The sequence below is a fragment of the Mirounga angustirostris genome, unplaced genomic scaffold (assembly GCF_029215605.1).
Source record: "Mirounga angustirostris isolate CCGP_5_RB_7025 unplaced genomic scaffold, mMirAng1.0.hap1 SCAF_7, whole genome shotgun sequence".
Taxonomy (NCBI): Eukaryota; Metazoa; Chordata; class Mammalia; order Carnivora; family Phocidae; genus Mirounga; species Mirounga angustirostris.
Genome location: NW_026991715.1, coordinates 46,759,226 through 46,785,440, shown reverse-complemented (window position 1 = coordinate 46,785,440; position 26,215 = coordinate 46,759,226). Strand labels below are relative to the sequence as shown.

The 26,215-nt window shown below is 38.4% G+C and overlaps 1 protein-coding gene across 5 annotated transcripts; it reads left to right on the top strand.

Annotated features, from left to right (window-relative positions):
• Positions 1-18,585: 18,585 nt before the first annotated feature.
• Positions 18,586-23,072, top strand: SMIM15 (small integral membrane protein 15). Of its 5 annotated transcripts, XR_010413078.1 has the most exons (4): positions 18,966-19,104; positions 19,955-20,091; positions 20,956-21,268; positions 21,473-23,072. XR_010413078.1 is itself a non-coding variant. In XM_045895313.3 (3 exons), the coding sequence occupies exon 3, from the start codon at positions 20,968-20,970 to the stop codon at positions 21,190-21,192; it is 225 nt and encodes a 74-aa protein (XP_045751269.1). In that variant the 5' UTR covers positions 18,586-18,723; positions 19,955-20,091; positions 20,956-20,967; the 3' UTR covers positions 21,193-21,494. The 5 variants fall into 5 exon arrangements, 4 of the variants coding, with proteins under 4 accessions (XP_045751269.1, XP_045751270.1, XP_064452227.1 ...); XM_045895313.3 differs by lacking the exon at positions 18,966-19,104 and adding an exon at positions 18,586-18,723 and having other exon boundaries at positions 20,956-21,494; XM_045895314.3 differs by having other exon boundaries at positions 18,902-19,036; positions 20,956-21,494.
• The last annotated feature ends 3,143 nt before the right edge of the window (positions 23,073-26,215 follow it).

Here is a 26,215-nt window from a genome sequence, read left to right as displayed (position 1 = left end):
GCTGTGTGTCTGAAAATGGAACAGAGAAATCTGACACACAAAACTCATGTTATCAGGAAAAATTAAAAAATAACTTAAAAAGTTGCTATCAACTATTTCATATGCATCTGTGGTTTTTGATTAGTTGAGTGTTGCCTTTCAATGATTGACTTCCCTCTCATTCAATGCCCCTGCTTAGGTTCAAAGTTGACAAAACTGATACAGTACTTGGTTGGACAGCAGAGAATCTCCCACCAACGGCTAGGACAGGAGTCTAGGGAGAAGCCACAGCTGTGTTTTCTTGCAGTCATGATGTAACAGACTGTCTAGATCAGTGATTTCTGAGCTTGTCTGCACATTGGAGTCACCTGGGGACTCAAAACACTATTGATGCCTGTATTCCATTGCTAAAAAGTGTGATTTAATTGATCTAAGTGTGGCCTGGGCTTTGGAATTTTAAATAGATCTTTAGGTGATTCTAACATGTAGACAAACTTGGAAAGAAAAAATGGTCCATGTTCTTTTATATTCCTAGCTTATAAATTTTTGACTAATTAGGTTCATGTCTTTTTTAGCACTCTTCCTTTATCAGTCTTATGCCATTTGGGGAAACCTACCAAAGCACAACTTGTTCTGGAATACTGTCAAAAGGAGAATAAAAGGAAGAATAAGAGGATGAATAAGCTAAATTTCATAAAATGTTTCTTCATGACAATAATTACTAGTGTATGCATTTTTTCCCCCCAAATCCAAGCCCTAGAAACTTTGTTTGACATCCTAAAACCATACTGAAGAATTACAGAATACTGCCTATAATAATCTGGAGTTTTAAGTAATGATCTGGATTTGTATGACCTATCCTAGCTTTCCACTTTATCAGATGGAGCACGGGCAGCTGCTGGAACAAGGAAGAGGAATAAGGAATTGGGTCTTATACATGAATAAACCTGTGGAGATACTAAGTTCATTAATGTTCTTGTTGGCAGGAATCAGAATGGCTTAGAGGCAGCCAAGTTGAATTACAGGGTTGATTTACTTAAGAGATACATGTTATGCGGACATCAGCTTTTTTTTTTTTTTTTTGCACCAGCCTCAAGGCAGGCTTGAGATGAGACAAAGTGCAGCCCTTCCTTTCACAGTAAGATTCAGTTGTATTTCCCTGTGGCTTCTCTGCCTCCTGAGGGGGTATATGAGCTGTCTAGACGAGAGAAGAAAGAAAATAGTTTTAAAAGTTCAAAAGTGTCAGTTTATCACTAGCAAATAATGGGCATAACTAGATATCTTTACTCCTTAAAAAAAAAAAAGTACCCACAACACGAGTAGATTGAAACTGGAAAGCAAGTATCACAATGTCAGGGATTCAAAATAACAACATGTAACTTCATTCTGATACACAGGATTAACATGCTCTAGGTAGACTGATGTACTGAGCGGAATGTACTGCTCCTTTGAAATTAAAACAAATGACCAATGGGTGCTTGGGTGGCTCAGTCGTTAAGCATCTCCTTTGGCTCAGGTCATATTCCCAGGGTTCTGGGATTGAGCCCCAATAGGGCTCCCTGCTCAGTGGGAAGCCTGCTTCTCCCTCTCCCACTCCCCCTGGTTGTGTTCCCTCTCTCACTGTCTGTCTCTCTGTCAAATAAATAAATAAAATCTTAAAAAAAAAAAAGCAAAAAAACCCAAACAAACAAAAAAACACAAATGACCAATACGGTCAACTAATATTTGACAAGGAGCCAAGAATACTCAATAGAGAAGAGACAGTCTTTTCAATAAATGGTGCTGGGATAATTGGATGTTCACATGTAAGAGAATGAAACTGGACCCATATCCTATACCACTCAACAAAAAATTAACTTAAAATGAATTAAAGACTTAAATGTGAGAACCGGAGCAGGGCAGAACTTCAAATTAGTTGAAACTCCTAGAAGAAAACATAGGAATAAAGCATCTTGACATTGGTTTTGGTAATGAATTTTTGGATATGACACCTAAAACACAAGCAACAAAATAAAAAATAAACAAGTGGGACTACCTCAAATTAAAAAGCTTCTGCATAGGCAAAGAAACTATCAATAAAGTGAAGAGACAACCTACGGAATTGGAAAAAATATTTGCAAACCATCTATTTGATGATGGGTTAATACCCAAAATACACAAAAAAATTCATACAACTCAATGGTAAAAAACCCAATAACCCAATTAAAACATAGGCAAAGGACCTGAATAGACATTTATTCATTTGAGACAGAGAGAGAGAGAGAGCAAGAATGAGCAGGGGGGAAAGGCAGAGAGAGAGGGAGAAGCAGACTCCCCACAGAGCCAGGAGCTCAACGCGGGGCTCAATCCCAGGATCTGGAGATCATGACCTGAGCCTAAGGCAGAAACTTAACCATCTGAACCACCCTAGGACCCCCTTAATAGACATTTCACTATAGAACATATACCAAAGGCCAACAGGCACATGAAAAGATGCTCAACATAATAGCCATGAAAGAAATGCAAATTAAAACCACAATGAGATATCAACTCATGCCTGTGAGAATGGCCATCATCAGAAAATAGAGATAACAAAAGCTGGCATTGTTGTGAAAAAAGGGGAACCTGTGTGCACTGCTGGTGGATTGTTAGTTGGTGTAGCCACTATGCAAAAACAATATGGAGGATCCTCAAAAAATTGAAAATAGAACTACAATATCCATCAGTTTCACTTCTGAGAATACATCCAAAAAGAAAAAAACACTAACTCAAAAAGATGTTCATAGCAGCATTATTTACAATAGTCAAGACATGGAAACAACCTAAATGTCCACCAGTGGATAGATGGATAAAGAAGTTGTGGTATATACATACAATGGAATATTATTAAACCATAAAAAAATGAGGAAATCCTACCATTTTTGCAACAACGCCAATGGACCTTGAATGCATTACACTAAGTGAAATAAGTCAGTCAGTTAGGTGGAATCTAAAAAAGAAAAAAAAAAAACCCTTGGAAAAAGAGATCAGACTTGTGTTTACCAGATGCAGTGGGTGGGAAAGGGGTTAAGTGGAGGAAGGTGGTCAAAAGGTACAAACTTGCAGTTATAAGATAAATAAGTACTAGGGATGGAATGTGCAACATGATGACTGCAGCTAACACTGCTGTATGAAAAATATAAAAGTTGTTGAGAGTAAATTCTGTGAGTTCTCATCATAGGAGAAAATTTTTTAACTTTTTTCTTTCTTTTCTTTTTATTGTATTTACAGAACATGGATGTTAGCTGAACCTATTGTGGTAATCATTTCACAAAATATTTAAATCAAACCATCCTGCTGTAAGCCTTGAACATACACAGTGATGTATGTCAATCATTTCTCAATAAACTGGAAAAAAAAAAGATCAGATCATGATGAGGATATGGGGCTGTCACCATCCAAACCCTTTCCACTTCAGGACACAATACAATCTGATGTCAGCTCAAAATTCTAATAACTGGGCAAAGCAAGATATTCCTAACCTAAATGGGAAGAGGGGCAAAGGCATCTAAGGAGAGGAGTGTGTTGTGAGTGAACTGCAGTCAGTAGACACAAATGGTGAAAAGCAGCTTATACAGCGCAATTTTAAAGGTTTCTTTGGTTTAGTGAAATAGAAAACTTTCTAAAAGTCAATATAGCTATTCTCAAGATCATTCCTGTCTTAGTGAGAGCTGACTGCACCAAAACACATGGAGACAAAACAGAAGCTATGTTCTCGATTATTTCCAAATATACAAAATCATCCCCAAGATGTGCTCTTTTGGCAAGTGACATGGCAATTTGGTTTTCATTTCTAGTGCCAACTGCAACCAGTTGTTTCTTCTGAAGCTTTAAACTTAGGTCTAACACTGAACTGTTCATTTCCTTCTGTCTTCTGCTTTTGCTTCCCCCATATCTGTTGCCAAATTTACAGTCTACCACCCACACAACTGCCAAGCCAGAACCCAGGAGTCATCATGGGCTCCTCCCTTTGCATTTCAGTGCATGCTTCCCAGTCTTACACATTATGTATCCTAGTTAGCAAATTAATCCTCCCCTCTCCTCTTCATCCCTTCTGCCACCACTGCAGGGCATGTCATCATCCTAACTGGTCTCCATAACCCTAATTTTGTGTTCTGTCAACACTCCCCCTACCCTTCTGGATCTTTCCGGCCCTATTACTCAAATATGAACATACCACCACCCTGCTTATTCTCGAAAAACTTTGTCCCTTTACTCTTGTACTCCTTTGCCTGCAATGTTTATCCCTCCATGTTCTTATTCTAGATGACTAGCTTTTACATTTAGCTTCAGAATAACATTTTCTATGTCAACCCTTTTCTATCAGGCTGTGTTAGGTGTTTCCTCTTCTGTGTTTATATCACCTTGTAAATAACTTTACTGGAGCATTGCTGTCATTGTTTGTTTACATGTTTATCCTCTCTTCTGACCTATGAATGAAAAGTGAGCTCCACTTCCCATTCAATGTTATAGCTCCTACATCTGGCACCCAGAGGGGGCTTACTAAATCAATTTATGCTGAATCAAAGATTCTTCATCTACTCCCTGGAATTACCTAGGGAACTTTTAAAAATACTGAGGCCTGGACCCATCCCAGACCAATTCAAATTGAATATTTGGGGGTGAAGCCCAGGCACTTGTTTTAAAAAACTGCCAGGTGATTTTAATGTTAGTGGTTGAAAACCACTGTGCTAAATCATTTATCTGGAAATGCTAAAGCTGTATCAAAAAAACACAAAGCTTGAGGGTCTTTTGTGATTTGTTTTTTCAAGGGCACTGTATTAGTTACCTCTGGCTGAGTAACAAATGACCCCAACATTTAGCAACTAAAACAACCAACACTTATTGCACAGTTTCTCATGGTCAGGAATCTGGCACAGTGGGGCTCAGGCCTTCATGGTGTCAGCTGGACTGTTGTCATCAAGGCTTGACAGAGAGGAAGAGGAAGAGCTTACAGCCAAGCTCATGCACACAGTTATGGTAGGATTCGGTTCTTCACTGACTACAGGCTAGAAGCCCTCCCCAATTCCCCTTCCTCTCCATAGGGAGCTCACAACATGGCAAACAGGCTTCCATTAAAGTGAGCAAATGAGAGTACAAGATAGGGTGAGCCAGATGGAAGCCAGAATCTTTCTGTAATCTAACCTTGGAAGTGACATCCTATCACCTTTACCCTGTTCTATTAATCAAAAGTATGTTATTAGATCTAGCTAAACTAAATGAGAAGGAATAAAACAAGGGTATGGATACCAGCAAGTGGGTATCATTGGGAGCCATCTTAAAAGCTGCCTACTACAGATGTTTAATGATACCTGACTTAAAAAGTAACCTACTTTAAAGGAATCTCAACCAGAGTGTCTTAACATTAGGAGTATACATATCATTGATTTCTTTGTAAAACTGACTGAACTTGCTTTGACAGAGATGAACCAAAAGTAAGCTGACAGGAGTATTTTTTAATAAATTTATATTTTTTCTTTCATTATCTAAGTATAGATGTATTAATTTAAGGCCATTTAAACAAAATAAGGTCAAGGCAAGTCAGCTTGCATAACTCCAATCTTCACATGGCTTTATGAATTAGGTCAATGTGCTTTTCAAAGATTAAAAGCGCCCCTTTTTTCCCCCAAACAGTTCCCCAGTTATTCAAGTTCACCAAAAAACAGGCCACTTTAAGGATTTAACATATAATTTCTTTTTAGTGAAAGGCAGTTAATAGTAAATCTAAAGGTAAAATACCAAGCAAAACAGGCAAATTAACGTACGGATGATGTTAAGCTGAAGAGACTAATCAACTTTAAGTTTACCTCCCATTTTAGAGGAAAAAGCCAATGTACTGCACAACACTAAATACTGATCTTAATAACCAAAATTTAAGCATTCCTCAAAGATATTATCAATACAAAAGGATCCATTCATCTTTGGACTGCTTACTCTTCGGTGCTAAGGTGGAAAGTTGAAGATGCTTAATGATATCTACCAAAACTACACAAAGTAGTAAAAGCAAAAAGAAATTGATATTAAAGCACAAATGGCTTGCATACTTGAAGTCTGATGTTAACAGCACATTTACACAAAATCCTAAACTCTAAGTTTCCAACTATAAAATATCATCTCCCCCAAATCAATTAATTTTTGGTGTAGAAAGTGCTAGACTCCAGATTAAGAGTACTGCATTTAATAACACCTTTTTCCTTCAATCATTTCCTAAAAATATTTGTTAAAAATATCAGTAGGTCATAAAACCGGATGTGATTTTTTTAAAGAATATAATTGTTAACAAAAGGTTATAAAAGATGTCACTGAGAAATTGTGCTTTATGTGTGGCAGAAAAAGCTTAAGAACAATCTACTGACGTTTGCTTCTAAAAAAGATTTAATTGCACCGTCAAGGGGGAAATCTATCCTTTCCTTCAGCTGAGGTGCCAATTCTTAGTGCCATGATTATACTTGCTAAGACCTGGTGGATAGAGCCATGATCAGCTACTATTGCCCAACATAAACATTTCTGTGAGTTACAGCTGACGTGAAGTTTGAAGCTACTACCCTAGACTGTTGAAGCTCTATGGCCCTTTAACAACCCCCTGGGCCATCCAGATCTCCTGGCCTATACACACTTATCTGGGGCTTTAGTTTGAATTTATTAACCTTATTTAAGAGATGACTTTTCAGTAGCCCGAGAGTCTGGAAACAGATGGGTCACTTAAAAATCTATATATTTTTTTCCCCCCAAATACTATGAATTAGCAATGCTAAAAATACCTTCCATGTATTTCAGCCTTGAGCAAATGAGTAAATATATTAAAGAGAGTAGCAACAACTGAGGGTTACAGAACGGAGGAGGGGTGCGGGAATGGGGTAACCAGGTGATGGGTATTAAGGAAGGCACGTGTTGTGATGAGCACTGGGTGTTATATGCAACTAATAAATCGCTGAACACTGTATCAAAAACTTATGATGTACCATATGCTGGCTAACTGAACATAATTTAAAAAAAGAAAAAAAAGAAAGATAGTGGCAGCCAGGAGTCTTTCTGTTGAGGGAATTACAAATAAGGAAAAGGGAAAGAAGAGAAAGTAGTGATAGACTGTAACTGAAGGTATTGAAATAAACCCATGGTTTTTAATAGGTATAAGTATAGCTATTTGTATATGTGTCTATCTGCTAAGAGGGACCACAGCCAATGACACACCAGCAGTGGGAGCAAACCTAGCACTTCAATCTTGGTTCCCGTATTCCATTGTCCATAAAAAGAAAGCAGGGCTCCTTGAAGAAATGACTGATTCCAGGACTAGGGCAGGGCAAGTACAAGATGAACCTGGAATATCTGATAGTACCAAAAAGAAAGAGCTCAAATTATGTTGAATACATGACACAACTGGGACTTCTGACACACACAGGGAACATTCTGGGGCCCCAATGGTCAAATGTGGTACAATTAACAACATCAAAATAAATAGTAATGGATTTAATCTGTTAACTAAGAATCCATGAATCCATCTGTTAAGAATAAATGAACAGGTTAAATACTTGCTTTTATTACAATGTCAACAACTAATAAATATAGATGGAATGATGGACTTAGAAAATCAGTCACTCGCTCCAATAGGGACTTGGAGGAAGGGCAGGTTTAACTGTCCCATGGCCAGACATCGTCTTTCCGGGGCTCAGTGACATGCCAAGAGCTGTTTCTCAATAGCCATCCAATTACCTGCTGCAGATGGCATGACCTTACTCCAGAATCCCAGGGGCCTGTATTATGATTCTCCCACTGAATTTGCTATAAATTCCACACTGCATTTTTTCTTACCACGGACACCACTAAGGTCTGCTGGATCACAAGGTCCAAATGTCTGTCAGGGCTACTTACACCAAAGCTTGCAACTGTCCCAGAGAACTCTCCTGCTCTGGGCCCCATTCAAAGTTGGCAGCCTTCCATGTTTCTTGGTATAGGAGCCAGCATTGTTCCTAGTTGTGGAATGCCTTGTCTCCAGAAGGAAAAGAGGCCAACAAAATGTTCTACTTCTTTGTGGTAGGGGCTGCACAAGGCAGCAATTTGACTTTCACTTTGGAGGAGATATCCTGCATTCCCCTGACAATTAGATCTCCAAACTTTACTCAAGTGACCGGTCTCTCAGTCTTCTTAGTGTTTATCTCCCATCGTCTGGGGTACATGTATCTCACCAAGGTCTTCAGGATAGTAGTCACCTCTTGTTCATCTGTCTAACCACATGATATTGTCAACAAAATGGACCAGTGTAGTGTCATGAAGGGTATTCAGGTGGTCCATATATCTTTATATTATATTATGACTGAAGATGGGAGAGTTAACATAGCCCTGAGGAAAAACTCCGTCTAAATGAATAGTGTTGACTGTTCTTTGTGAAGGTGAAGTGTTTCTGATTCTTTTTTCTAACTGGAATGGAAGAAAACACATTGCCAAATTAGTGACACACCAGGTATCTGAGGTCTTACTAATCTGTTCTAGCAATGAGGGCAGCACAGAACAGCAGCTGTACTAAGAGTTACTACTTGGTTAAGTCAGCAGTAGTCCATAGTAACTCTCCAGGATCTGTCCAGTTTATTTAGGAGCTGGACTGGTATATTAAAGAAATAGAACTGGGACCAGCACTCCTGTATCTTTTAGGTCTTAAACGGTGGCACTAATCTTCATTTTCCCCCCCAAATACAGTATTATATCTGATTTACTGTCTTGGTGGTGGTGGGGGGGGTGGGCAGTTTCAGAGGGCTCTGTTTGGCAATCCCCATTATAACCCCTACTCCACAGATCAGGGACCCAATGTGGCAGTTACTCCAACTGCCACATAAATAGATTCTAATTATGCACTTGGGGCCACTGTGAGACTAACTTGAGCCAGAACACCTGGTCTGGTAAATGTCCATTTTAACAGGAAGGCTGTAAATGTTGCTTTAAATTTCCAGATACCAAAATCAACTCAAATCCTATGACCGATAGTCCTCAAAATACCTGATTATTACCCTTTCCCTAGTGTAGTCACTTAGAGATGGTCACAAAGCCCTTTTGAAGAAATGTCATGTATTTAGGTACTTTCTGTGTTGCGGTAGGGTTCTTCTTCCCTGGGACTCATCCACATACTCAGTTCTAGATCTGGAAATTGTTTTAGGTCTGGAAACTAAGCAAGGGATCATGCCTTTTTACTGCTGTCACTGCCTGTCGTCAGTCTCCTGCTCCTCCATTTTTGCTTTTTCAGGGTAATAGATGTTAATCAGCACCCTCACGGACTGCCCATCTATTTTGCCCGTAGGGAGACTATGCTCTATTAGTGGACTCTAGAACTCCTTGTGGGTCAAGCTCTTTTGGATGTAAGAATGACTTTGCCAGTTATTATAACTGTGGTCTTCTAGCTTCTGGCTGTTAAGCAACAGCACCTGGCTTCCCTTACTTCAGGGCTCTATTATTCCCATGGATGTTAATGAGCCTGCTCTGTGGCTGCTTCGCTTCCCTCCATCCCAGACTTGAAGAGGACAGCTACCACCAAACTTCTAAGTGATGTTGAAGTTTCTCTCACCAGTGCTCTCCTGATGGCCTTGGGTGAATGGTGTAGATTCTAGGCCAGCTCATGGAGTACAATCCTCCAGTGAATCTTCTGGCCTTATGCAATGTATCCATTCCAGCATGCCCATTTGCTCAGCCTCTTTATTCCTTCCTCCACAGTCTGCCAGGGCAACTCAGACGTTTTTCACCTCGCTGAGATTTAACCCATTGAAATCTTGGTTACTGGTTAGTTATTTGCTTGGCAACTAGGAAAGGAGAAAGGGAGTAAAGGAGGAGGGCTACTGCCTTGTGGGCAAGAGGCATCTGCAGTATCTCCAGCAGAGCAAACATACTAGTTTTTACTAAAGAAGGGCTACCTTTGCAAGCCCTGAGGGTCCAGAGGGAAGAGCAGGGGAGTCCATTGAGATGACCCCATCCCTTGGGGCACCTGGGTGACTTATCAGTTGAGTGTCTGACTCTTGATTTCGGCTCAGGTCATGATCTCAGGGTTGTAGGATAGCGCCCTGGTGTTGGGCTCAGTGGGAACGTCTGCTTCTCTCCCTCTTCCTCTCTTCTGTCCCTCCCCCTGCTCATGCTTCGTCTCTCTCTCAAATAACTAAATGAATCTTAAAAAAAAAAAAAAAGGACTCCATCCCATATTTAGGACCTAGATTTCCCCACCTTCACATTAACAAAGCCATGTTATCTAAACATTCAAAGCTTAAATGTCTCTGGAGCTCTGTGACGTCAACATTGGCTAACTCTTCAGCATGTAGTTAACGGACTCTGACCTTCTAGGTTATGAAGGCTACCACAGGAGGCCTCCAGCTCTAACACTGAGCTATTCACGACTTGTTAACAGCTATTTCTATTTTCCTTCTGCAGTACTTCAATACAACTTAACCGTAATCAGCCAACTCTATTGTCTTTGTAGATGTTATTCCTCCCGTATTTTTCAAATGCCTGTACACTTACCACAGTTCCCCTTCACTGGGACATTATCCCAGGTCAACACTGGTGAAATCTTTAATAATTAATCTGCAGGCTTATGCCAGGGGCAATGAGTGTCCTACCTACCAATCACGGTGGCCTCTTTGGCCAAGAAATGGAATGAGCCATTTCTAAATCTCAATTTTACCATCCCAGAAGCCAAGATGGAATTAAATATATAAGATTTTTTATTAGGGGAAATATTTGTGAGAGAAAATGGGGCGGAGGCCAGGAAGACTGGGTGAACTGTCACACGATGATGCAAGTCTGACCCTAAGTGAAAGAGAGAGGGAAGGCAGGTTGGGTGGAAGTGTTCTAGATGGCCATGTAGCCTAAGGAAGGCTTGGCAAGGCAATGGAGGACTCCTTGAACCCCTGCAGGCCATCAGGGAAGTCTTGCATCTGCCAAAAACAGGCCTTAGTCTCTGCCATGCTCTCAGTGAGCTGCAAAAGAAACAAAGTCTTGGCACAAACATAATGATGGATTTCAGAGCACAGCAGCTGGGTCCTTGGTCAATTAATTAAGCTCCTTGTAGTGAGGGTCTGTGAGGTGCATTCTCATAGTAGTCTCATCATCCTAGCAAGAGGGAGAGCAGAAATTCAAATTAGGTAGTTTGGTTCCAGAATCTATACTCCAACCACTACACTAAGAAGGCATCTCTTAGAGCTGCGGAGGACTGAAATAAATGGTCCTCTATCATGTTGGAAGATTTATATGGCAGGCTGGACCAAATTGGTAAGAATCATTAGGCTCCTCTAAAGAGTTTGTACTTCATTCTACAGACAATAAAGTGGGGAAAGGGGGTACATCACAGATTAATGTATATGAATATATTCCATATGCATTGCATACACACATGAATATTTATAAACCCATATGTAGCTTTAGTTTCCTGTGGCATAACTATGGCATAAGTTTAGCAGACTTGAAAACAGCTGCAACAAACAGTGATTCCTGGACTGCATATACGGTAAGATGTATCACCCTGCATATATGGTAAGATGGTCAGAAAGTATTGACAAATCATTCATACCAGCTAGGATGTAAAAATCTGGGGGAAAAATGGACTCAGATAAATTCATTTTCTATCTCTCGGTATAAGATCTTACCATGGCACCAAGCTATCAAAAATTCATCTAATTTTTACTACTTTATTAATAGTTTTGAAAATTATATTCTACCATTTTTATGCAAAGGCACTCTTTTCACTTATTCTGTGTGTCAAATAGGCATTTACAGGCTAAATGAAGAACATAACCACTATCTATAACATAATTCCCTGGGAATCTGTGTAAGCTCCCAACAATCAATTTACAGATGAATTCTATAAAATATAACCTTCTATAAAAAGGAGATCACACAATTATTCATTAAATAGTTAGTGTTGCAAAAAACAGGTAAGTCTTAATTCTATTTTATGGACATGGGAACCGAGCACAGAAATAGATGATTTTTTTTGCTCCACATCATGAAATCAAATATGAACCTAGAACTAGAGACTAAGGCAGATTCTTACACACCTATATTCATTAATAATACAAGTGTACAACTGCAGTATAGCCCTGCAACAGAATATTAAAACCTAAAGATGAAAAGAATCTCAAGAGAACATTGGTCCAACTTTCTGTAAAATGGCAGGTATTACTATTACCTGCTTATTACAAAGAATGAAAAATTAGTTGATCAAGGTCAAATCTAAAAATTAAGTAAAAATCCAAATTCAAAGCCTCTAGAAACTCAACATACACACCACTATTATTTATTACTTCAAGAGTACATATGTGAATCTGAATGGAGTTTTAAGATTTCAGACTGTTTCACTTCCTGACTTAATGCCTAAAAACATAAACTGTAAACTCAGCAAGAGCAATTTATGAATCTGGGACTAGGATATCTCTAAGTGATGATTTAGGGAACATAAACCATATATATTTATAGCCTGGCACAAGTAAATTTTGTTTATTCTTTAAACTAGGTTCCTAGTATACACATTATACTCCAAGGGCTATTAAAGGCACAAACTAGATTTTAGTATTAGGCTTTGGGATGCAATTCCACACAATGATTTCCTATGTTCCCTAGTTTTAAATGAAACTCCGTCTATCCCAAGTGCCGCGGGTCACGGGTGCCGGCACCTGCCCTCTACCTACAGGGAATTAGTTTGCTGCATGTTCATGTATAGCACATTTTGAAGATAAAGAACTGTAAACAGTTTCAGTGTTAAAAAAAAACAAAACCTAATTTTCAGCATTTTGTGAAAAAATTCTATAAATTACCCAAAGCAGCAATATGTAACCAAACACACTGAATGTTATAATACAAGATTTTAAAATAGACATAAAATTAGAATCAGTGAAAGAATTTTACAAGCAAATAACTACTTGTTACATACTGAAAGTTTCTGTTTAAGTCTTTGTTTCAAACACTTGATAAACAGGCAACTATATTGTCCCTTATTTCACCAAGGACTTATCTTACTACATTAACACATACGATAATTATAGATAGATAATACCTGTCCTAGGAAAAAGGTGTTTAAAAAGAAATCCAAGTACGCAGGTCAGGATAGATGTTAAACATGAACTTCAAATTTGGTTCTTGAGCTTCCTGACAGTCAAATCAGAAAGAGGCAAAACTTTCACTATCAGAAAGTGGTTTCCAAAAGTTTTTTAGAATCACATTCTAAAGTATCTTACATGGGACTTTATATAAAGGGTATTCTATGACATGGAGAACAATGTCCCTGACAATTATCGTTGAACAAATATGGTTAAAATGTTTTATATGGTTACTCTGAGTAGCTTGTTTAGGTGAAGGTACAAATTAAAATTCTACCCAGTGAAAGTGATATTGCTAGGGGGTGCTTTTGCAATACACATTTTTATACTGAAAGATTCTTAGACATGGATTAGTTTTCCCAATTGGGAGAGCAATTCTTATTTAATGGCTAGGAAACTCCAGTACAGACATCAAAAGTAAATTAACATGGTTAACACAATTTCATCATTTAGGGGCAGTCCCAAAATTTGAACCTTGGGATTCAGCAGGGAAGTTTAGTATCTCACAACTTCAACAGCATTGACTGTAACCCAAGGCTTCATAAGGATTTACTAGAAATTCTACCCTTCCCAAATGATGCCCTCTACCTACAGGGAATTAGTCTGCGGCATGTTCATGTATAGCACATTTTGAAGATAAAGAACTGTAAACAGTTTCAGTGTTAAAAAAACAGAAATAACTAATTTTCAGCATTTTGTGAAAAAATTCTATAAATTACCCAAAGCAAGCCGTATGTAAGCAAACACAATGAATGTTTCTAAATGTATGCAAGAAGCCATGGGCAGCAAGGAATAATCAACGAGAGATGCAGCTGCTGTTCAATCGAAGTATTTCTCCTGCAATCTGCTTTGGGAATAATGAAGGTGGAAAATATCTAGAGAGAGCATCTAGTCTGCATATACACTTCTGCCCTATTTTCAAAGATCTCTATATAGATATCTACTCCAGTTTGTTCTTATCGTAAATCTTAGCACCAACAGTTTCTGTACCTTGTTACATACTTGGTAATTATTAAGCAACTAGTGTTCTTTCATTAACAAGATAATCACAATTAGCCTACCTTTCTCCAAACACCTTACCCACTCATCTTTAGACCTCTTACTGGGGCATCCATTATTACCCTGAAAACATACTACAACTGTTTGGTACTTTATTTATTTATTTATTTTTAAAAAGATTTTATTTATTTATTTGAGAGAGAGAGAGAATGAGAGACAGAGAGCATGAGAGGGAGGAGAGTCAGAGGGAGAAGCAAGGGAGCCCAATGCGGGACTCTATCTCAGGACTCCAGGATCATTACCCGAGCAGAAGGCAGTCGCTTAACCAACTGAGCCACCCAGGCGCCCCTGTTTCGTTCTTTAATACAAACCACAACTTCCCAGGATTTAGGTTATTTCATGATTTGTTCAAACTACAAATTAAAATAAAACTAACAGTTTTATTTATAAGGAGCAATGCTCTATCTTGGAATCAATTATTCAAAACAATATTCTTAGGTACTGAGGTAATTGATCACATAGTTTACCTTCTAGCAGGAAAAACAGACAACAAACTGGTAAACAAGTTGTCAGATTGGAGTGCTATGAAAAAAAAATTTAAGTGATAAGGGGCAGAGAGGGTTTTTGTGAGGAGGTAGCATCTGCCCTGCAAAGATGAGAATAATATTCCAAGCAATTTTTGGCTGAAGTAGGTTTAACTAGTTATTCTGCTATATATGCATTCATTGTGAATTTTATAACCTTGCACTGCTCCCTCCTGAATGTTCTTTTTCTTAATTTGAAGACTAATTCTATCTTTTAAAAGCTTTTTATTACCTCCTTAATTGGTGTATCCCATAAGTTTAAGAAGCATGCCTTCTAATTTAAACAAGTATTTTATAATATTAGTTCATTCTTTTAGTATATGTTTCTTCCAAATTACCTTTAACAATGTGTGAAAAATAACAATATTTGAAAAAAATTCTTTGTGTTACTGGATAAGTCTACATGAATATTCTAAAAAACAGTAATTTTGTGATTCTTTCAACGTCGAACAGGCTGAAAGCAAACTGGCAGAGTAGGACCCATTCAGAAGATGAGGCTGATGGGAGGATGGAAGACAGAGTTAATTAATGATGGCTTGGTCTAACAGTAATGAAAGCCCAAAAGAGAAGTTAGTTGACAGAGATCACATATGTGAGATGAAGAGGCAAAATCAACTGGCAAAGTTGGAGAGAATCTTTTGCACCATACTAGCTCTTTGAGACATGCTGCCACCACCTGGGCAATAAGAAATTCTAAAGTATGGAAAAATTTTGGTTGTGATAATCAGTTAATTAACAATTACAAAATCAAAAAACATACTTTTATTTTATGAAATCAGCTTTTGACAAGTCTTTGGATATTAAGGAAGAGCAGGGATTTTGGCAAGATGTGTTTAGAATCCTGCTCTACTTTTCAAGTCTCTGATTCCTTATCTGTTAAATGGGTATAAGAGCATTATCATTTGGGGTTGTTTAGTCTCAGGATTAGTAATAATAGATCTGAAGCATCTAGCCCAGTACCTGGTACACAGTAAGTACTCAATAAATAGCTTTTAAGAAATTATTATTCTTCAGTATGATCTTGCAAATACTGCTAAGGCCTGATTATTACTTTTTAAATCAATAATTGTGCCCTTTAAGAAATGTATTTTCAGGGCGCCTGGGTGGCTCAGTCAGTTAACTATCTGATTTCGGCTCAGGTTGTGATCTTGGGGTCCTGGGGTAGAGTCCCATGTCTAGCTCCTTGCTCAGCGGGGAGGATGTTTATCCCTCTCCCACTACCCCTCCTCCCCACTCACGTGTGTGTGTATGTGTGTGTGTGTACACGCGCACATGCTCTCTCTCACATAAATAAATAAAATCTTAAAAAAAGAAATGTATTTTCATTATGTTTCAATGAAAGGAAAAAACTAACAATAAAATTCAGGGAAGAAACCAATTTCATCAAATTAAGTCAAATATGTGGCAGGTAGGAAAGTTCTCAAGATCTTTAGTCAAGTCTAGGTTTTTATAATAGAATCTTATTCAGGTTTTACTCATTCATGATGTTTTTTTTCATTCACAATTTTGACATGAGTCAAGGGGAAATGCAACTTTGTACTATCAAAAGACTTTTTAAGCAAACAACAGAGTAGGACTTAACTTCTTAAGAGAAAAAAAACAGCTACAATTTTATAATGTTCTTTTTTTCAAGATAACTAGTGTGAATGGGACAGGAAGTGTGATACACTGCACAGGAATTACGCAAAGACAAACCCTCCTTAACAGTGTAAGGCTTTGTTAATTTGGTTAAAGTTACATGAATAAGATTTCTTAAAAATAAATACAAGCAGAGCTTATTTCCTTGTTATTCTAAGTTGGCAATTCTTAAAGACATTTGTGAAAGAACAAAAATCCAATTAAGGATCTTTTCAAATAAAGGATAAGACCTTAAGAAAATGGTCTATGTTTCCACTAAATTCCTTGTTCTGCTGCCACTTATGAAGCCTAAGTTAGAAAAATGGCCAAGCCCAGTCCAACTGACATAATTTTAAAGCTGAAAGAACACCAGAGATGACCCAGTGTACGTTCCACATAAAGAAGAGGAAACAGGCTCAGAGTGACTTACAGTGTATACAGATCAGCAGAGACAAGGCCTGTGAAACTCAACTCACAAGCTAAGACTCCTCACTAGAGAAAATAGTGCACAGTATTTGAACCAATTTTGACACCATCTTTCATTAAGGCAATGCAAGTTGCATTAAGGGGCTCAGCTGTGGCAACCCCTATGCTATTCCTGGGCTTGCATCCTGTCCTGGAACTGAAAACTAGGTCAGTATTAGGCTGTGAAGGCAGGGTCTAGATGACAGCCAAAGAGCTACAGAGGCTTCTGTCTTAGGCACCTTTTCTTGTAGCCCAAGACTGCAATGCATTTAACTAGAGAAGCAGCAGAGCAAACTACTGGGAAGGCAGTAACTGGGTATACTGTGTATCCAAGATGCAAACAAAACACACACACCTTGGCCTGGGGAGTGAAGGATGTTAAAATACATTCTGACCCCCTCCTAGAATTAATATTTGAACAAGTTTTCAGAGATCACATAGTTACCTATAGCAAGTAAAGTTTTCTGTACACACAATCCAGTGACTGAGTCTGCTTTTTCTGGCTACTACAGGTACAGGCTAGGTCCAAGCAGCAAAAGCTTTGAAACCATCATCCAAGTTTTCAAACAAGAATGAGTAAGAGGGCGCCTGGGTGGCTCAGTTGGTTAAGCGACTGCCTTCGGCTCAGGTCACGATCCTGGAGTCCCGGGATCGAGTCCCGCATCGGGCTCCCTGCTCGGCGGGGAGTCTGCTTCTCTCTCTGACCCTCCCCCCTCTCATGCTCTCTCTATCTCATTCTCTCTGTCAAATAAATAAATAAAATCTTAAAAAAAAAAAATGAGTAAGAAAACAACTGCTGCTAATACAACATACAAACATTAACATATGCCCAACGAACAGTATTTTAGATCACTAGATTCTTTGCCAAAAGCCTGTTCCCTGGTAAATAATAGTTACTGTTGTTACATCTAAACTAGTTATGCATGTCACAGCTTGCTCCTCAAAGAGAGCATTCTATAGTCTCTCAAGAATAAACACCTGCTTTATTTGACACACAAAAGTGAAGAGGTCTTGCAACATTCGCAGTGGTAGTAAAACAGAGCAGTTCAGAGCAAGCAATCACAAAATTTGGTCACCAACCAAACCAGAGTTAATCTCTCAGTTCCTGTAGATTAGAACACAATATTAAACTCACTCTTTCTGCTTGTTGACTTTTGCATCCCTTTATTTGTGGACTGAAAGAACAAGTTATCTCTGTGGGAACTCTATGCCCAGTTTATTTACCGAGTTTACTTTGGGCAAGTATGGTTCATTTTGTGTGGGGGCGTGTGTGTGAAATGAGTTAGGTTCTCAAACTAAAAACAAACAACAAAAATCCCCTCTTCACACAGCATGGTTGCATTTTCCCTTAGTAATAAGGTTCAGTGGATCCACCATGGTCCATTTGCTTCATTGTCTCCAGTACGTGTGGCTTTAACTACTGTCCAGCCAGAAGATGAGAGGGGCAAAGGGTGGGGTGGGAACCGGGAGAAGGAACGCTCCGGAATCCCTCAACAGTCGCTGTGTGACCCTCACCTTGACTTCGGGCGGTTTGCGGAGACCCACTCCTTTCTTGCCGCCGCTCTTTAGTCTGTTTCCGGGGGCTACATACATCACCCATCGGGGCCCTCCATCAGCGGTCTCGCTCCAGCAGGGCAGGGGGGCTGTCTCCTGGCTTACATCGGGGGTAAAGGCAGAGGGCCCGAGTCCACCCGCGCCTCCACGCTGGCCCCTTCGTCCCGGCAGGAAGCGCCGGTCTCGGGCTCCTCGCCAGAGGCCAGCCGGGGCGCCGCCGCACAGCGGCGCGGCCTCACCTGCGGCTCCCCGGGAAGCCGGGCGCCGCTCTCCCCCGCCCTCCCGCCCCCGCCAGTCTTCGAAGTCGAGATGCCGGGACCCACACAGCAATGGCGCAGCCGGAAACCGGCCCCTCGACTTCCTCAGGCCCACTCGGGGCTGGGGCCGGCCTGTGGGCGGGACGGGAAAGCCGCGGCTTCCGCCTTCCTGCTTCCGGCCTGGAGGTGAGTTGGGAGTAGGGGTCTGAGCCCCCGTTCCCGGCCGTGACGTAGGGTGGGCTGGTGGCGGCCGCTGGGGTGGGTCTGCCCGCGTGCCCAGAGGAGGGGCCACGGCGCCGGGCGGATCGAGCTGTGGCGGGATCAAGCCTGGATTCCCGGGAACCGCCCGCCGAGGCCGAGGGGCGCCTGAACGTGGCCCCCGGGGGCGGACGGCCGGATGGGCTAGGAAAGCAGGAATGAGCAAGGGCGAAAACAGGGATGGACGGGACGTGCTGATGGCGGTGAAGCACCATCCGCTGCAGCTCCAGGAGCCGCGCAGGTCTGGTTTGGAGATCAAGCCCGGTCGACCCGTTACGGAAAGAAGAAGGGTAATACGGATTCCTCCAGGTGTGGAGACACGGGCCTTTGGGTCCGAAATTGAAGTGCACGGGAGCTGTGTGGCCTGTGGACGATAACTTTTTTGCGTTAATGAAAAACTCAGCCACAAACCGGATCCTTCGCTTCCGCGTTACTCTTTTTTGCAAAGTTTTTTTCGCTTATCACTGAATTTTGCCTTAGTTAATTCATTACCGTGCTAGAGAAGCTGAAGGGACAGATGGGATCTCTGTGTGGTCCTAAGAATTCAAGGGCAGGGGGCGGAGGCTAGACTAATAATATACTACTAGAGGCGCTTTAACTAATGTTTTCTGTTGAAAATACGAAGAGGCCGGTGGAAGGATATTAAAGCCAGTGGTAGTTTCCTTGAAGTGATGGGATTGTGGGTGATTTACATTTTGTTTTGGTTTTCTGTAAAGAACACGAATTGTATCATAGGGAGACCAAAAAACCTTTAAAGAATAAAGTGAGATGTTTGATTTTGTAATTACATACCTAACCCTATAAATTAATATTTTTAGCATTAAAAGCTCAAAACCTAGGAATGGATGTGCTGTAACTTATCAGTGAACTAATTTGTCTTTTTATATATCCGTGAGCTTCATAATTTTATTTTGGAAGTAATTTAGTAAAATACTTGTAATTACTCCAGTAGGATTTTCTTAGCATTTGCAATTGTAGTAATGATTTCTTTCTTCAAATTAGGAAGAGATAGATATTAAATGTCTATAATATGCCAGGCAGTTTTACAGGTTGCATATATACGATTTCGAAATAGTCCATTTGAAAGTGTCTTAAAGTTATCCTGAATGTTGTGACTTAAACTTTTTTTTTTTTTATCTGTTCTTTTCAACCCACCCAGTATATAAAATTTAAACCTTCTCTCACAAGTGTATGGTAGAGCTAAAGAAGAAGACAAACAAGTAAGGGTCATCTGAAATTGTAATTGGCTCACTAATAATCCCAGGACTAAGTTGGAAAGAAGTACTCAAGCATAAGGTAGATGACTTTTTAAATTCCCGCTGAAATTGTGGATGTATGTACACCCATTCCTACCCAAGTATTCTTAATTTTCACCTTTGAATAGAGGTTGACACAAACACTGAAAGGTTGAAAAGCCTCTGGGCAAAACAGAAAATGTCACTCAGATCCACACCATTCTTATTTACCAGATTGCCCTCCCATACCAACTCAAAGTGGAACAAAATGCATGGCACCTGTTATGGGTAATTTTCTCATTTATTAAATTATGTCCTCAAGTAGGAGTCTTCAGAGCTGAAAGAGGGCATAAAATAGCATGTCACTTTTTTGCTTATATTTCTTTGCATATGAATATGGATATTTCATGCTTCCCATACTCTCTCCTTTTCATTCCTGGAAACAGCTCTCCATTACCTTCCTTTCTCCAAGCATTTCATGTACTCTGTGGCTTGTCCTTTTCAAACACCAAATTTGATGAATCATACTTTTGTTAATTGTACTTAATACTAAGGATGTGTCAAAAAATAACAGGATTCCTCTGTTTCCTGGAAAGAGTGCTTAAGACTCGAGATTCTTATAAAAATGTCTGCTGCTAAATAAAATTTGTCTTGATTACGAAGAATGCATAGTCCCTATGACAGATTCCACATGGTTTTTAATCTTCTATACCTTTACATCTTTTAAGTGTTACCTAGTTTAATTATTTCTTCTTAACTGGAGATAGCAGTCTGTATTAAAATAGTACTAATTGATGCTTTTTAAAAATAAAAAACTAATGATAACAGAATTCTGAGTTAACTGATTGTATGATGTAACTTTTAAAAAAATTTGATTAACCACATAGTCTTTTCTTTTGTTGCCCCTCTCTTCTCTTTTTCAAAGACAACTACAAAGATGTTTGATATAAAGGCTTGGGCTGAGTATGTTGTGGAATGGGCTGCAAAGGACCCATATGGCTTCCTTACAACAGTTATCCTGGCCCTTACTCCATTGTTTCTAGCAAGTGCAGTACTGTCCTGGAAATTGGCCAAGATGATTGAGGCCAGGGAAAAGGAGCAAAAGAAGAAACAAAAACGTCAAGAAAATATTGCAAAAGCTAAACGACTAAAAAAGGATTGAAGGAATGAATGAACAGGCTATATAACCGGAGGAACATCATTTGGAAAATTATTCAGTGTTGAAAGGACCCACTAAGGTTTCTTTTCTGGTTTTTCTGGTTTTTATGTCAGTAATTTGTTGTAAACAAAGTCAGAGCACCTGTAAGAATCATGTTAGTTGTGACCTCTACTGCAGCAACTTTTAGGTTTTGGTGTAGAAGTCTATTGAGAGTTAACTGTAAATTGGCTTTTATTATGCTATAAATTCTTTATAATTGACTTAGTCATTTGCCATTTTGCAGATTGTGTTCTGAAATGAAACATCCTGTGGAGAAAAATGACTGTACATTATGAACTCTATTCAAATAACGGCTTAGAATGGGGTCCTGTTCTGGACGAAGGGAATTGAGAATGTAAAAATCACAACTGTCCAATGGTGAAAACTGTGCTTTGGCTTAAAGAGGCATATAGTATATTATTTACATCTATCATTATTGCTTATTTCTTGGCATAGAATCATTTCTGGCTTTCTCAAAGCCACATATTAACCAATGACTGTGTTCTGCATTTTTCTCATTTTAGTCTTTGAGATAATTAACAGACATTCTATATTTTTTAAAATCTCATTTTATAAGAATTCTCTTACTGGCTATTTAGAATACCACCTACCAGATAGAACAGTTTTTGTACTTATGAACCTGCCATTTTCTTAGAGATGTCTTGAGTAGAATAACACTATGATCTAAAGCTTGCAGTAAAAATGCCAAACCTTGTGGTACCTTGGAACCAGTGTATTCTTTATTGTGCTATGTAGAAATGTAAAGTAGTTAAAATGTCTTATCACATAATTTGCTCATTACATAGATGGCCACTTTTGTGTTTTTATTCATTTCTTCATTTTAATTTATCTAGTAGTGATGTTCTATACTTTCTGATCAAACAGGTTCATGTGAAAATTAAAACTTCATACTTCTCTTAAAGAATTCTTAGAAAGTAATAGTTAAGTACTATTTCATAAGTGGTAAAGGTTTAACATTTGGAAAAATTTTGTTCATCATACTAGTAATTGGGTGAAAAAGACAAATTATGTCAAAATGAGGATGTGTTAAAATTAGAAATAAAGAGCTAAAGGATATTTCCTTCAGCTAAGTAGTATAACTGGAATTTTTTACTGTTAAACATGGCTTTTATAAATGCGTAGTCTAATAATTTTATTCACTGTCAGTATATAATAGCTTATTAACGTTTTCCTCACCTCTGATAATGAATTTTAAATTACAAAAAAATTGTCCACCAGCTTTAATTTAAAAATGAAACTAGATATTGAAATAAATTTGATACTTTTTTATAAAGAGGTCCTGGGTTTTTTTTTTTTTTTAAAGGGGGGTTAATAATAAGGTAATTAAGTTAGATGTGTTACAGAAGTTAGACTTTTAAGAGGGTTTTGAGTTTCATTTCTTTTTTTTTTTTTTTAAGATTTTATTTATTTATTTGAGAGAGAATGAGAGACAGCACAAGAGGGAAGAGGGTCAGAGGGAGAAGCAGACCCCCCGCTGAGCAGGGAGCCCGATGTGGGACTCGATCCCGGGACTCCAGGATCATGACCTGAGCCGAAGGCAGTCGCTTAACCAACTGAGCCACCCAGGTGCCCCGAGTTTCATTTCTAGCCAAAAGCCTACTTAAAAAAGTTAAGGGCAATGTTTCTCAACTATGAAAACATAAGGACTCCTGAGAATGCTTATGGATTGGTCTAAACACTAGTACTTTCACTTTAGGTTGTCAGTTTCTACTTGGTGCCAGTGGAATGAACATATTGCAACTCCAGGCACTAAGATAATTCAGTGTTCCGTTCCGTTACTTTAGCGATCTAGGATATCTAGTGATCTTTTTATTGTCACTGAACGTTTTAATAGTTGAAATTATCATTGGAATTAAAACTTAAAAATATGCTTCTATGGATCTACTGGCCCTCCTGGGCCCACAGAGCACAGTTTAAGAAAAATGAGGTTAAGATATATCTAAAATGTGTTTGGGTTTCTGCAGTCAAGCTGTTCGTGAAAGGAATTTATATCCATAAATCTTGCTTATGGCCACATTTTAGAGTCAAATATTGAAGCAAAAGGTATATTCACCGTAATTCTCAGTTATTTACTAAAAGCTGTGTTTTCATTGGTTCTCTTGTTACAATTTAAAGATAGTTATTTAACTGAAATCTGTTTTTCTATCATTTCTTTTAAAGTCTAACACATGCCAGTTTTGTATTTGACATATGCCATTTGTTGTTCCTTCAGCTTTAGCTTTTTCTAACATTTATGAAGCCTTTTTATATATGCGAGATCAATAGGTTTTATAATATGTATGTCTGTATACTTATGTGTATGTGGGGGTGGGGGGATGTAAAATAGAGAGTATTGTGAGGGTTGGGATTCTTCAGAAAAATCAGAATCTCATTTACTATTAGCTATAATACTTTTTTTTTTTAAAGATTTTATTTATTTATTTGACAGAGAGAGACACAGCAAGAGAGGGAACACAAGCAGGGGGAGTGGGAGAGAGAGAAGCAAGCTTCCGGCCGAACAGGGAGCCTGATGCGGGGCTCGATCCCAGGACCCCGGGATCATGACCTGAGCGGAAGGCTAGACGCTTAATGACTGAGTCACCCAGGCGCCCCTAGCTATAATACTTTTAAAAATTGCCTTTTATGTAGTTTCTGAAATTTTGAGAACTAATATAATCAGTTACCTTTTTATGGCTGGTTTTGGAAAACACACAGGCTGTTTATAACAGACATTTTACCCAAAAAGAAAAAAAAAAGTTTGTGTGTCAGAATTTGATCCATACTATCCATGTGATAAACTTCAGCATGGTATTACTGTATGAGTTTATACTTTTTAGTATAGCATTTTTTACTTTTATTTCTTGAAATTATAGTAAGCAAGCAAAGTAAGCTTACCATGCTGTGAGCTGGAAAACCAGTGTTGAGATAAATTATAATTAGCAGGTCCTGACCCATTCCTTCTCTCCTTGTACATAATGTAAAGGGGCAAGGGGCACTTACACCTCATCTGGTATTATGTTAGAGGATGTCTGATTCCTATTCATGATTGTTTTTATGTTTGCAATTGGTTATAGCATCACTCTGATTTACTTCATATTTGGAATATATACATGTATATATACATGTAACCTCTGGTAACCCTCAAACATATTAAAACAGATTCCATGTTCAAATACCACAAGTTTGGAAAATATAAAATAGAACTTAGGATTTATTCCTAAGAGATTTCTTGAAGTCTTTTAACGTAATTTGACTATCATAGACTCTTCTCGCTTCTGTTTTTTTCCCTAAGGAACACAAACACAGTTTGAGAAAGCCTGTTCTATATAAATTCAGGTTACATTTTATTTTATTTTTGTTTTTGTGTTTTATTTTTTGTTTGGTGAGATCAGGTTACATTTTAAATAGTAAGGTTAAAGATAGCATTGAAAAGATAACATTAAAAAATATAATGGTATTGGTTCAAGGCTGATTAAATTAAGAAATGAAATAAGTGACAGCCAGAAATCAGTTCATAAAAGTAGAAATGGAAAAGAGTAATATAATAATGGGAAAATTTTTTTCCTCCATTTTTGTTGATTTCAACTTCACATATCCAAGCCATAGCTAATAGGCTAGATTTGTATGATTAAACCCATCAGGCAACAAATTTTCTGTACTTGAGCGGTCAGAAATCTGCTACATGCACATATAGCACAGGCATGGGAAATCAAGAACAATTTACTTCTGAGAAAGTATGTAAGGTATATACAACACTTTCATTACTTTGAAATGAACATTTTTACTTTTGGAATTAAAAAATTTTGCATAGGTCTGAAGTCTTGAAGAAAGATATTTTCACTTATTTTAAGGCATTTTCACAAAAAAAAACTTGTAAATGTCCAAAATATAACTATTTAAAATATGACATATGGTGGACAAACTAATACTTTATTTAATGCTTTAATTGTGCTTTGCATGTGTCTGGCATAAAAGCCAAATATAAAAAAGGTTGCTTATAAAGGTAATTTGAATTAGGCCAAAGTTATAATTCAATTTTTAGGTAGGACATTTAACTCTGTTTTGATACCATCTAACAGCGCCACTAAAAAATGTTAGTCTTGAGAAAAGGAGTGCGGATGGATTACTATAAATGTCATTTCCACTTCTTGAAATCACTGTAATACTGCATGCTCTAGGGGTATCTGGTTGGTTCAGTCAGTAGAGTGTGCGACTCTTGATATTGGGGTTGTAAGTTTGAGCCCCACATTGGATGTAGAGATTATTTAAAAATAAAATCTTTTTTTAAAAAAAGTGCGTGTTCTACTAATAATGGTGGGCCAGTATCATAATCTTACTTGAGGTATTTTTCCACAAGGACTTTTGGTTAAGATTTTCTTTTGCTGCTTCTGTAAAACAGGTATTTTAATTTAATTTATTTTACTTTATTTTTTTATGCCTCACCTACTTAGTATTTATTATCTTTAGGTTTTTATTTAAATTCCAGTTAGTTAAAATACAGTGTAACATTAGTTTCAGGTGTACACTTTAGTGATTTAACACTTCTATACATCACCCCAGTGCTCATCACAAGTGCCCTACTTAATCCCCATCACTTATTTCACCCATCCTCCCACCCTCTGGTAACCCTCAGTTTGTTCTTTATAGTTAATAAAACAATGATATTAAAATGAAAACAAAAATTAAAATGAATGTAAATTCTGTCATACATTAAGATATTTACAGACTGTAAGGCAAACATTAAAAGATATGTATAGAATACATTTATTTATTTATTTTTTAAAGATTTTATTTATTTGACAGAGAGAGACACAGCCAGAGAGGGAACACAAGCAGGGGGAGTGGGAGAGGGAGAAGCAGGCTTCCTGCTGAGCAGGGAGCCCAATGTGGGGCTCGATCCCAGGACCCTGGGATCATGACCTGAGCCGAAGGCAGATGCTTAACGACTGAGCCACCCAGGCGCCCTATAGAATACATTTAATAAGCT